The 13,821-nt window shown below is 45.5% G+C and overlaps 1 protein-coding gene across 2 annotated transcripts in view; it reads left to right on the top strand.

Annotated features, from left to right (window-relative positions):
* TNNI3K (TNNI3 interacting kinase) overlaps positions 1 to 13,821 on the top strand; it is a 3,214,557-nt gene that overhangs the window by 114,403 nt on the left and 3,086,333 nt on the right. For both annotated transcript variants that reach the window (XM_069641910.1, XM_069641909.1), the window contains exons 3-4: positions 2,465 to 2,550; positions 11,249 to 11,346. In XM_069641910.1, the coding sequence (XP_069498011.1) occupies positions 2,465 to 2,550; positions 11,249 to 11,346 (184 nt within the window). The remainder of the gene's footprint in view (positions 1 to 2,464; positions 2,551 to 11,248; positions 11,347 to 13,821) is intronic.

Below are 13,821 nucleotides of genomic sequence, written 5' to 3'. Positions count from 1 at the left end.
GGGCCATTTTTCCTAAGGCATTTTTGCCTGGCCCACGCTGGATGTGTAGACCGCAGTTCGAATCAACACATCCTACCCCTCTTGTAGCGATAGCATGATCTTGGGCAAATAACTTTTCTTCTGCCAGTTTTAGGGTTGGCGTGCGGGAAGGGGAGGAGCCACTTTTTTGGGGCTGTGGGCATTTTTGTGGGAGGGGCCCTCGTAGTTATGTGGGTACATGCAAAGTTTCGGATTGGATGGCACAGCATCTTCCAACAATAGCTACTTTCTTTAAGATGTGGCTATAAAAGACCTGTGTCAAAGAGTGAAAGCCTCGACGCCCTGCTGCTGGGTTACCTCTGCCTCCAGAAGCTCCCGCTCCCCCCTCACCCTACATGATTATCAATGGACACCTTCTGGGGCTAGTCCTGCATCACCAGTTCATACCAGCCGAACACTCAATACCCAAACAAAACTTTCTGTCCCAAATCAATATCTCTTGCCACGGGCGATGGGCCCCTAAAACACCAGGACACAGGGGCGGCCGTGACTGTCTGCGTCAGCCATGGCCCACGGTGTTGAAGTTAGCCCAAAACGTATGAAGGGAGAGCGTTAAGCTGCTACTTTGTCTTCAATACACACTAAATATTACCTACCATAGAGGCTCTAAAATGAACGTTTTAAGATTGATTTCCTGACAGAAATAGGGTTTGATGCTTTGGGAGGACATCAAAATAATAAGATGTATCATACAGTCATTGCAGTGTCTCATGTCAATTATGGGGTCCCATATGATATGATGAGCCCACATTGACAGATAGCAAACACACTGGCAAGCATGTTAATGTTTCCAAACAGGCTTAGCATTTGAGATGCATTTATTCGTGCAGGAATAAGAAACAATGGGCCTTTTTCTGAAAAGCTTTTCATTCATCTGTGCACACGCTGTGACAAACAAAGTACGACCTGCCTGGATCTGACCTCAAAAATATATTTGCAATTTGCAAGTGCCAGTGCATATTGGAAATCCATTTTTTTTTCTGAATCAGGACCATGCAGATTTGAGCCCTAACAGGAGTGCGGCTGCAAAAAGGGCCTGTGAATCTGCATCCTGATTCACTTTGAAGTGTGCCTGCCACGCGCCTCCTTCCCTGCACCTGGATCCCAGGTGCTGGAGAAAGTAAAATGCTCTCTGGGCGTGGGTATGGGCCTTGAAAATAATCCCTGTGAGCGAATAACTGTGAATAAAAGCACAAGCGCGTTTCCACCATGCTTACAACTGCACAAATCTGTAAAAATAATATGTAGCCAACAGCCACATCTTTGGAGACACGATTAGGTGTGGTTTCTAAGTGCGGACCCGGGTTGCTCTGTGTCGTCTTGCTTCCAAGGCGAGCACGTTGCCCCTAAGCTAACCGCCACATTGTGCCCTGTAGTTCTGAGCCCCTCAAGCATGTGCCACTATAACCAACTGAGCACAGTCAATTACACTTACATCTTGCATTTTCTGCAATGATTTGCTCCGTATACCTGCCCTGCACATACACGGTACACCGCCTGCTGCATATTTCTCAGTGCTTATTCCCTTTCGCCATTGTGTTTCCTTCAGTGTTTTGCACCCCATTTAGTGTGTGTGTACTCCAATTAAGTCATTAACTCTCAGAAGGCTGATTTGTACAAACCCTGGCAGGAACTTTGAATGCAAAGCCTGATGGTAAATTAACAGAGCTCAAAGAGTTTCCATGAGGAGGTGTTTTGGGTGGGCAGAGGCAGGAATGGGTGGGATTGGCAATTAGCATGGCCATGGGCAGGCAATGAGTGGGAAAATAACCAAACACCACTACAGAGACTGTGTCCCTCCTTATATGTCATTCCAACCTGTCTGTACACCAATGCAATACTTCTGTTCATGTTAAATGGTTAGGTTTTCATTTTGTTTAATAAATGCTATCTTAAAATCCTTTTCCTTTATTTTCTTTCTAAATTAATATATTATTCAAAACAAAAACAAAGTGAAAAGTCCTTAATATAGCATCCTCTTGTGGAAACAGATCACAGATGTATAATGTTTATATTTTATTAACAACTAGATAATTCATTTAAAGCTTAGAGGAGTATCTGTTGAATTGGACTCAAGATATGTAATCCCTTAATTTTTTACATTGGGAGGGGGCATGGGTATTGCAGAGGGGTGACATGGGTTTGGAGGGGGTGGGAGTATGACATGGGTTTTGGGGGGGCCACATGGGTATCGGCGGGCCGCATGTTTTTCGTGGGGGGGGGGGCAAGGCTGTCTGTGCCCCGGTCCCCCAAAACTGTTAAAATGGCCATGAGCTTTCGGAAGTGTGGTGTAAAAGATTCGATCAATTTCCCTTGTCTTACATCACTTGAGCAACTGATGCTAGCAGTTCATCCGAAAAGTATAGATCTAATTTAAGAAATCTATATGTTTCTTTTCAATTATTTAAAACATTTCTCTTTTCAGCTCAGACGAAGCCTTCATCAAAGTGAACTTAAATTATCGCACAGAGAATGGGCTGTCTCTTCTTCATTTATGCTCTGCTTGTGGTGGTGAGTATTTGAACCTTTGGCCTGTAATGTGCCAATTATTTGTGCAAAGTATCCTCTTACTGATACTCCACTTTAGGCAACGCAAGCAGAGTGGCATAAACTTCAAGTGCGCAAAACACCCTAAGCGTGTTGCCATTGTGCTCTTTCAAAATACTGGCCACTTGCCATGTTTAATCTTCTCGCACCCCATCACCACCTCTCTCGGACCACCTTACACCACTGTTCACAGGAAGGCTGGACTTTCCAATACGCTCCCCTCTCTTCCCTTCCAATTGCTGCCTATCCTTCGTATCCCACCACACAATATCTGCACTGTCATCTCATCCCCATTCCTATTTTTGCAGTGTCCCTATATTTCCCTTCTATGTATATTTATGATTGTTATGTTACTTTCTGCTTTTTTGTAGGTACGTATGTATATATTCTCTTAAAAACCTTTAGTTAAAGGACAGTTAAGGTGATCAGATTTGACGCAATAAAACCCTTGAAATTCAGCAGATGTGGGAAGTGATGATCATCTTAACTTGGTCTACCCCCATTGATGACCCCTGGGTCTAATAATGTGTTACTTACATAGCGCTTACACCTAAGCGCTTTACATAGACCAAATATACATAGAATACCACCCACCTGGAGTTGGTACTCATTTATTGACATCGGAAGGATGAAAGGTTGAGTTTGCCTTGCCAGGACTCAAACCTGCGACCTGCAGATCTGAAACAGATTGCAACAGCGAGCGCTCAGCTCACTGAGCTATCTTGCCAGAATCTAACTTTGCAGTGTCATTGTGAATCCCATCTTTTCATGTTCATGGGCTTTACAACAGCGGGGACACCAAGTTAAGATGATCATTTAATTTGTGGGAGATACATATGGTGCAGCCTTAGCCATAAAGGAGCATTGTACAAAACGGAGAGCGAAAGAGAGGTGGAACCTGGATAGGGGACATCGCTAGAGCTATAAAAGATGCTATTAGGCGGCCAACAAGTGACCAGTCAGGTGCTTCGCAGGGTACGGCCTGCCTTTTGTGCTTTCCTTCTTTCATCTCGATTCTGGCAATTTTGTGGCTCAGGTGCTATAGAGGCTTTTAGAGATGGCGAGTTTGTCAGCCGGGAAGAATAGAACTTTGCTTGTCATTTGTTTGTACGTGATGCAGGTCCTTTTGACAATGATGTGGTCATGGATGGATAATCAGCATGTCTCTCTGTGGGTTGGGGTAATGTGCTCATATTTCTGTGGTCTGTGATGAGATGGGATTTGGCATTTTAGAAAGATTTTAGTGGGATTCTCGGGACCAGAAATGTGGTCAGGCCTCTAGTGAGGAAATGGTTTCCCCTTCCAAGTGGGAAAGGACCATAGCCTGGATGATGGTTCTGAAGTCTGTGGCGCGATAAAGGGCATGTTTTTCCAAAGGATAGAGAATTAGCACCAGGATGCCTGCTTGTCTTCTCAAGGTGGGTCTTGAAGGAAAGTTTGTTTTTTGATGATGAAGCCAAGTGATTTATTGGCAAATGTGAGCTGAGGAAGGAAGCCATCACGTTTCATTTCTGTCACCTAATTCTGGGTTTGAATAATGTTTTTGCTAGAGCCTCCAATAAAAATTAACTCTGTCTTTGTAGGGTCCCCTTAAGGATGTAGTTTCACATCTGTGCTTGAGTGTTTGAGAGGCTTATTGTAGCTTGTGGATGCCATTGATGAAATGATCCTATGTGTCACCAGCACATGGCTCTTGATGTCAAGGTTGATGAAGAGTTCCCCAAGTCGTTCCATATTGAAGTTGAAGAGGATTCAAATTGGCTGGACCCTAGTGGCACTACACAGGTTATGGGGTGGCATTGGACTCTGTTAGTGTCCATCATCATGAGCTGGTATCTTTTTGTGAGATGCGTGGCAAACTATTGCAGAAATTGGTCATCAAACCCATGTGACTATTATGCTGAGAAGTGCTTCTGTGGTGGACAGTGTAACAGGTGGCGGGCGTGTTGTGCAACGCCAGTAGGCCGGAGATACTGTTATTCATTATGTAAAGGGCGTGTGTGGTGGCAGTCTTGGTGCTGAATCTTTACCAAAATCCTTGTTGCAACTTTATAGAAGGTTGTCTTCAGTGATTTTCTCATGAAACTAACAGGAGTCTGTGTGTTTGATAGTCTTTTAAATGAAGGGAAGGTGTATGGTGGATGGATAGTTTGGCAAGTTGTCTGGATCAAGTGTAGACGTCTTCTGTAGGGGAATGATCTGGCTGTTCTTCCATGCTTCCGGGAAGAGACGCCGGTCCTGCTCCTGTTTGCCTCGACTTTTGCAGGGCGAACTTGACAGAATATATATCTGCCATCCAGCCTTGAAGACTTCCTCTCTGGCTCACTGTGCTGCAGCCCTCCCCCCGCATTGGGCTCTGCATATCACTTACTTACAAGCTCTTCTCTCCCTGCTCCCAGCCGGACCTCGCATTCAATAACAAGGGCCCCCCTGCATGCCTCCCACGGGCCTTCCGCCCGCTCTCCGGCTGCCTTTACAACCAATGCCCACTTTGGAGACCCTCACCTGCACTCCTGCTCTACGATGAAACCTTGTGTGTTCATCTACTCCTACTCACAGCACGACCAGTGAGTTCCCTGACTTTCTTGGCCACAGAAGAAGGCTTACATCTATTCTGCCGAAACGTCAGCAGCACACAGACCCAGAAGCCCTACGGGCTGCATTCAGTGCTGCTTATATACTCAAATATGAGGTCAGACTTTAGCCGGGCGTATGAGACCTACAATCAATGTCTCCTCCATTTGCACTTTCATCCTGTGTTGTATGCACCTAATCACTTGGGACATTTCACTTATGAACAAGTTGTCTCTTAATGTATAAGTGGATGGTTTACACCTTATGACATCTGTAAACATGTTACATTGGATTTCTAATACAACCATGTGTTTGTTCATTACAATGGTCACCATGTACTGTTGTGTATATGTAAAAACTTAAATATTATGCAAAAGAAAAAGTATCAGCCAACTAATAATAAAAAGCTGAAATGTTTATATGAGTAAGAGATATGTGTTCATCAGCAGCAAGCGTGTTGCTTCCAACAATGGTTTCCCCAGTTGTATGGGCACCCATATGGGTCTAAAAACGAGTTTGCACTTAAATCACTGTTTGCATACTTTTTGATTCATAGAGGGTAGGACATCCCCCCTTGTTATAGCTCCGGGAAGAGACCTTACATGAAGGAGACATTGAAAATATGGAGCAATATGGAAATATGGAGTGCGATTTGCCAGTGATTGTCTTGATGATGGGGGATGGTGGAAATAGTGGCTTATTGAATAAAATCCAGTCTCAATTTTTATTTTTATTTATTTGCATTTTTAAAGCGCTCACACAGCCCGTGGGCATCGAGGCGCTGTTACAGGAATATGTCTCTTAGTTACATATTTATAACACGCTTAATACCCTGAGGTTACTAAGCGCGACCCCAGGATCGAACCTGTGTTGCTTCGTGTCGTCTTGTTTCCAAGGTGAGCACATTGCCGCTGAACTATCCTCCCGGGACAATGTTCAGCAGTCAGACATTATTCCTAAGAAAGTATGTGTTTCACAAGGAAGTAGTCATATATGGTATGGTCTTGTCCCACTTTAATAGGATTTCCAGATGAAGAGTGAGCCAGGAACAGTTCTGGTTTTTGTGGCTGTGCTATATGGAAGATTAAATACATTTACTTCATAGGCCTTTCCGCAGGAGAAAGAATTAACAGATTTGAAAGCAGAGATGACCATTGATTTACTGAAAAAACAGACTGCTGCTGTCACCTTTTGAATGTGGTTTGGGACACTTGCCCTAACCTCAATTCCCCTTAAAGATGTATGGTCTGCTCCAGTTACCTTTTGTGCTATGGAGGAAGACTTGATCTGAAGATGAGGTGCAACATCCAACAACACAATATTGTCAAGATCGTCTAAAACCCTGCGTGCATAGCTTTCAGAGGGAGATCAGGGACTTCTAGCCTGCATCTCCTATCACAGCTGGACCAGTTGAGACAAACTCTCAACCATTGATCCCCGCAGTGCATGCTTTTCAAGCCTTTTGATGTGACCTCGCTTTTTGAAGAGAGGACCTGCCAACAACACAGGCACCACACAACTGATGGAAAGCAGAGATCAGTGTTGCGGCTGCGAGGACACCCAGACTCAGTGGTGTCTGCACTCCCCAAGGGGTTCATCCTTTTTTGCTCACCCTCGCTGAGGAACAGTTTGTGGCTCTACTGTTGCTTCTGTCTCAGGAGCTATACCTCTGTTGTATTGGAAGGTCTGTATCACAATTCAGTATCAGTGAAGAGAATGCCAGTGGTCCCTCATCAGTTACAGCACGGGATAGAACCACACAAGCACGGCATAGAACCACACAGCTACCTTTCCATTGTTCCCCAACTCCAAAGGGCACTGTTGAGATAAAACCTTTTGTTCAGTGGACACTATGAGACCTGTAAACCAGGACCACAACAGTCCCTGGTCCTAAAGAGACCACGAGGATCTATACATATATGTTGTTGCTTTTGGTCCACATTCTTTTTCTTTCCCCATGAAAGGGCTAAAATGAATTGAAATATAAGAGCCAGACAGTTACAGAAGGAAGAAGTGGTCTAAAACCACTATCACTCACTGCACTGTGCCTTCGCATGTTAAAGTAGTCCAGCATAAAGATTACCCTAATCTGCACCTTCAATTTTTCCCTCTTTGCCAAATCGCACAAAACGGAACTAGTCTTAAAAATATATGTACAAAGTATATGTTTTAGTCCATCATTTGAACCTAGTAACGTATCCTATAGTTGTGCATTGAACACTGCAGTGACCCCGCGGTTGATTCTAACCCGGGTGGTTAGCTAATTCTGAATGTTTTTCCATATTGATTTGGAGATTTCACCAGAAAACACTACAAATATGTGTGAATAATACAAATATGCAGAGTTTTTAAAACCCGCTCTTGCCAGGACAGCCATTTCCTGCATGTGATACAGTATTAGCCTGAATTCAGATATAATATGTGTTCTTTTTTATGACGTGAATGCTTTCTAGGCTGACACTGATGGTCAAAATTTAAACAATATTTTGTTTAAGCATGCGGCCCTATCTAGCAGAAATGCAAGGTTGTTAGATAGGTAGAGGCCATCTGTGAGGAATTCGACCATCCGCACAGTGGATGTGCACTTGCCTGGGCTTCTTTGAAATGTTTAATTAAATGGAATGATGGTAGACCAACCTAAGAAAAATTTGTGGGGCTAATCCACACACATTTTCCTATGCTCACACCACGACAAAAACGTAGGTTCATGTACTCAGGTTGGACACAGCCTACAGGTACAGTCCGCCCTGTCATATTTAGTTGGTATATGACAACCAAGAGTACACCATTTCATCTCCAGAAAGGGGGAGGGCCGACTTTCCCACTACCATGGGTAACCTGAATAACTAACAAAACTCCATGGATCCGCCATGCTCTTTTGTTCAACCCTACAGCTGGTGGCAGTGATTATCACACGGATAGAGTGTACTTCAAACAGGCCAACCTGGGGCCTGGCTGCAGAGATTAACAAAGGAGATAGGAAACCCCAACAACCTTTCATAATTAACTGTGTCAACCTGATGCCAGCTCCCACCCTCAGTGTCATTGACAGTGAACTGTCATGTCAGGGACTGCGTGTTTACAGTGAGCATCCCTGGTAGGGGGACCCCATTCATTAGGTAAGAGAATGGGGTTTGCAGGAGCCAGAGAGGCTGGTCTCACTGCAGCTTCAAGGGAGAACTGCCTCTTTAAACAGGAACCACAGAGAGATACATTAACCATAGAGACTCTTTTACCAATAACAGACAGAATGAGAGGTGGGACGTAGTGTCATATGTCTTCACCCCTTTACCTTTCTTGTTGCAAAGCACTCGGGTTATGACCTCATGCATACAGGACATTGTTGGTGGGGGCCCCAGAATTGGTTCATTAAGGTAGGCTTAGCCTACACCAATAACTGTGGCCCACTTGGCTTTAAAAGAGGGCCAAGCCCTACTTTTAGCAGATCATCTGAAGTATTTGCAAGAAGTAGCAAGAAGAACTCATCATTGGACCCTGGCTGAAGGTACAGTCTGCCTGACATCTTCCGCTAGTGAAGGAAGGCAAGGACCTCCAAAGAGGGAAGCAAGATCCCACCCCTAAACATCTCCCAGGGAACAGAGGGAGATAAAGACCTCAGAGGACCCTCTGGCCACTCCAGAACCAGTGCTGCTCAGCCAGCACACAGTTTGCCCTGCTAGGCTCTGGAGCAAGTGTCCTTGGTAGGAAGTGCCAGAAGGTCACTGAACGTAAAACAAAGGACAAGGCAGCTGCCTGCTACACAGTCCTCAGCTTTGAGCTGTGTGCCTTAAAGGATGACACAAGCCCATTGAAGAAGCTAGGAGAAGTGCCTCGGCAAGCATCTATCGACGCCCCTCTTACAGGACATTTTAAAGCCAGTCAAGTTCCTCCAACTGCAACGGACTGCAACGCTGACTGTTGTAACGCTGCAGTCTCTTAAAGACATCTGAGTCATTTCGGCCAGTGCTTCAGAACTGCTGTGCCAGCACTGAAACCACTGTTCCTGACCCCAAGCCGATGTGTAGGCCAGCCTGCAGCCGTTCTTCCAGCTTTGCTTGCCAAACGATCTTGCCGCCTGATACCCGCAGCTAAATCCCATTTTGAACTCTGCCACAGAATCCTGCAAAGTGCCCTGAAGCCAATTCGACCCAGTCGAGCATCAAGAACACATATTGTACAAGGTAAATTGTGGTTCTGGCCCCCTGGTCCTTCTCAGAAGGCCCCTAGTGATATATTAAGACCCATTTCTCCCCTTGTGCTGAAGGCAAGTAACTTTAAACTGTTGTGGTTTTTAACCTTACTGACTACCCTCCCATCACTTTCTAGAGTGCATCTTTTTTCCTTCTTTGAAACTGTCTGTCCTCGACATTTCTGTACAGGATGTGTTGTAGTTCGTAGTAATGTTAGAACTGTCTGTTGTGATTTAAATAAAGACTGGACAGTCCCTTTTATCATTGGGTAATAATTGTATTTTTGCTGTGTTGCTACTAACCAACGATCCACAACCTTTTGGAGATAAGCCTGCTGCTCCGTCCACATTACCAAAATTGGACAAGGTTTATAATTTGCAGAAAGTTTGAGCATTTTGGTTATTTGGTTAAATAACATTTAACCTGCTAACATTCACAACTCTGTCCAAGTGTGGCACATGCTAACATTCACAATCCTATCTAGATGTGACGCAGGCTAATGTTCACAATTCTTTCAAAGTGTGGCACATGCTAACATTCACAGTTCCATCTAAGTGTTGCACTTGCTACCCTTCACAAACCTATCTAGATGTGACACAGGCTTTTGTTCACAATCTTATCTAAGTGTGGCCCATGCTAACATTCGCAAACCTATCTAGATGTGAAACAGGCTAATGTTCATACTTCTTTCTAAGTGTGGCAGATGCTAACATTCAGAATCATATCTAGATGCGACGCAGGATAGTGTTCACAATTCTATCTAAGTGTGGCACTTGCAACCCTTCACAAACCTACCTAGATGCGACATAGGCAAACATTCACAGTTCCATCTAAGCGTGGCACTTTCTACCCTTCACAAAACCTATCTATATGTGAGACAGGCCAGTGTTCACAATTCTATCTGAGTGTAGTCCATGCCAACATTCACAAACCTATCTAGATGCGATGCAGGCTAATGTTCATAATTCTTTCTAAGTGTGGCACTTGCTGACCTTCGATGGGAGACAGGCTAGTGTTCACAATTCTATCTGAGTGTAGTCCATGCCAACATTCACAAACCTATCTAGATGCGACACAGGCTAATGTTCATAATTCTTTCTAAATGTGGCACATGCTTACATTCGTAATGCTATCTTAGTGTGGTGCAAGGGTTCTCTAACATGGCTCTAGAACATCCAATGCATTGTGCTGAAATAACCGCCCAAAGGCCACAAGATAAAGATATACACTTAATGCATGCATAAAGCCGTGCATGCCTTGCTCCATGTGACATCCACGTAGCATGACCACCCCCCCCTCCCCACACAAGAGCACCTAGCAGAATAGCAGCGAGTTCCAGCTAGACCTGTTCCCTGGCGTAACTTTCACGAGAGACCTGTGACCAAGAGACGGGAAGCCTCTGGATAGCAAATGAGCCCACGTATATTCAGAACTGTTGTCTGCATGGCTGAGCTTTGACGTCACGATAGAGAAAGCTGAGCTTTCACGTCCCTTGCTGCATTGCACGACCCTCCACTCAAAGCTCCCATTTTGCATTCCATTTGCTTTTAGAGATGCGTTTTGAGAATGCTTTTAAGCACGTGCTGCCATGGTGAACAATAGCCAAGGTGTAAGTTGCAGCTCTTGGGCCCTCACTCAAACACTCTTCTTATTTTTTCTGACTGATAGAGTGCATTTCTAATTTCAGAAGGAGATATGTTTCATCAGATTCAAGTGCCATTCTTTAACATGTATCATTTATTCTATGATATGTGCAACACATTGATACTCATTTCATTCTCATAATTGTGCCATCATATGTATTTCACACATGTACAGCAGATGCTAGAGTGCTTGCTTGGACGGATTTTCTAAGTTTACACCATTGTTCTAAGTGTGGTCTTGTGTTTATTGCCAAGGTAACAAGTCGCATGTTAGAACACTCATGCTGAAAGGCCTTCGCCCTTCTCGACTGACAAGAAACGGATTCACTGCCATTCATCTGGCGGCTTATAAGGTAAGGACTGTTGTAATGCGGTAGGCCTGAAACAGGGTTGTGCTTTAACTTCTAGGAAGTATTGTTATTACATTGCCTGGTATCCATTTTAACAGCTTCGATTTTTCATAAAGTAGTATACGGTACATCTGTCATATGTCTCCCCCGTCATGTCATCAGTAGCTCTGTTAATACCATTTAAGTTTCGCATGGTTGAGGTAGGAACCCATTAAACACAATTGCAGTGTTTAAATTCTCTGTTTGTCTATTGTGACATCAGGGCAGAGCATTATGGAATTCATAATCAACTCCTGTGACAAGGCGAATACTTTTCTCAGTTGCCTCTCCAATCCCCCTGCCCTCTCCCCGAAAGCAGAAGCTTTGCAGCAAGCCTCTGAAACAGAGATGTCAACTGCTGGGCCTTAAGGTCTTCTGAGGAAATCGATCCCTGGAGCGCAGCACCTCACACAGCAGCAGTTGGCTTCAGAGGCCTGTTGACATCCACTAACTTTCTCTCTGCGTCACTTGAGGAACAGAACTGTAACATGTCTGTGCCATCAGCTCTGTAAGTGTGAAATGGTTCTCAGTCCCGCAAAGGGAGGGGGAAGGAAAGCAAAGGGATGTAGGGTTTGTTGAAGGAATCCAGCAGGGACGTCATTTCACCAAAATACCAGGGGTAACGGAAGTGACATCACATGACCCTTGACCTCTGATGACATCACAGGAAGTGATGTAATTTGACCCAAATGGACATCACGGGAAGCAATGCAATACAACCTTTCACCCCTTGAACTGGAAGAGGCATCACTTAGCATTGTCCTTAAGTACACTAGGAAAAATATTGTTACGATATCACTGTAATGTGATATACATTTCATACAAGAATGGATCACCATATGTATCATTAATATCAGTGTGTATAGGCCCATATTACCAAATTACTGTGAATGCAAGCAGAGGTCCAAGGCCAAATGATGATGTGTTATTATAAAACACTTACGCTTAAGCGCTTTGTATAGAACAACTATACATACAATATCACCCAACCTGTGTTGGTACTCATTTATCGACCTCAGAAGGATGAAAGGCTGAGTTGAGGTGTTTAAGAACAGACTAAGAGGCCGATTCATGGAATAATTAGCGTGGCGCAAGTGGGCAAAAACGTGCGAATCACAGTGGAATAGCGAAAATCGCAGTGCAAGTGCGAAAATCGCACGAAAAGCAGCGCACATCGATTCATGGAAGGCCGTGCGCGAGAAAACCATCGGATGTGCGATAAAAAAGTGCGCGGCGCACGTTGGCGCACAGGCCATCTAACTGCGTGCGCCAGGTCACAGCGAAAATTGCACAGGCCACAGCGAAAATCGCACATAGCGCGACAAAAGTAGGCGGAACACGGGGCGTAACACTCGGAATGGGGAACAACTTGCCAAAACGTGGGCGTCACGGGGGAAGTACAGGGTACAAGTGCGCGGAACGCCCACACGCTCGCCTACAACACGTATTCATGGAATAGAATAGGGCAAAAAAGCGCACGCTCAAACCAGCGCACAGGCACAAACACGACCGCCACAAGAAAGCAGGCGGTAGCGTCTCTGTGCCTGGAAGAAATGTGCACCAAAAGGTGCGCCAACAAATAGCACCTATATACAGCCATGATGAATGTCCTATACTGTGGCCCTCCAGGACAAATGACGTGCGAAAGGGTACCCACAAACACGGACACCCGCTGACAAAAAATACGTGTGCGTGTATACCGGGGTGCGCGGGAAGTCTCACACACGCGATTGGCCCAGTGCGAGCAGGGTACGTGTATTCCATGGGTGCGCGGGAAGTTCCACACGTGATTTCGGCAGGGTACGTGTATTTCAGGGGTGCGCGGGAAGTTCCACACGCGATTGGCCCAGTGCGAGCAGGGTACGTGTATTCCATGGGTGCGCGGGAAGTTCCACACGCGATTTCAGCAGGGTACGTGTATTTCAGGGGTGCGCGGGAAGTTCCACACACGATTTCAGCAGGGTATGTGTATTCCAGGGGTGCGCGGGAAGTTCCACACGCGATTTCAGCAGGGTATGTGTATTCAGGGGTGCGCGGGAAGTTCCACACGCGATTTCAGCAGGGTACGTGTATTTCAGGGGTGCGCGGGAAGTTCCACACGCGATTGGCCCAGTGTGAGCAGGGTACGTGTATTTCAGGGGTGCGCGGGAAGTTCCACACGCAATTTCAGCAGGGTACGTGTATTTCAGGGGTGCGCGGGAAGTTCCACACGCGATTTCAGCAGGGTACGTGTATTTCAGGGGTGCGCGGGAAGTTCCACACGCGATTTCAGCAGGGTATGTGTATTTCAGGGGTTCTGGGGAGTACTACACGTGAATTGGCCGTGTGGGTCCTCCCAGGTGTACGCTCCACAACCTCCACGGCCCATGCAGGCAGCCCACACCATGGGGACTACCCTGCACCCCTGCTCATGTCCCGCAGGCAGCCCATCCACCATGG

The sequence above is a fragment of the Ambystoma mexicanum genome, chromosome 1q (genome assembly GCF_040938575.1).
Source record: "Ambystoma mexicanum isolate Mex_15411 chromosome 1q, UKY_AmexF1_1, whole genome shotgun sequence".
Classification (NCBI taxonomy): domain Eukaryota; kingdom Metazoa; phylum Chordata; class Amphibia; order Caudata; family Ambystomatidae; genus Ambystoma; species Ambystoma mexicanum.
The sequence above is the reverse complement of the archived record's forward strand: the minus strand, read 5'-3'. Positions and strand labels throughout refer to the sequence as shown.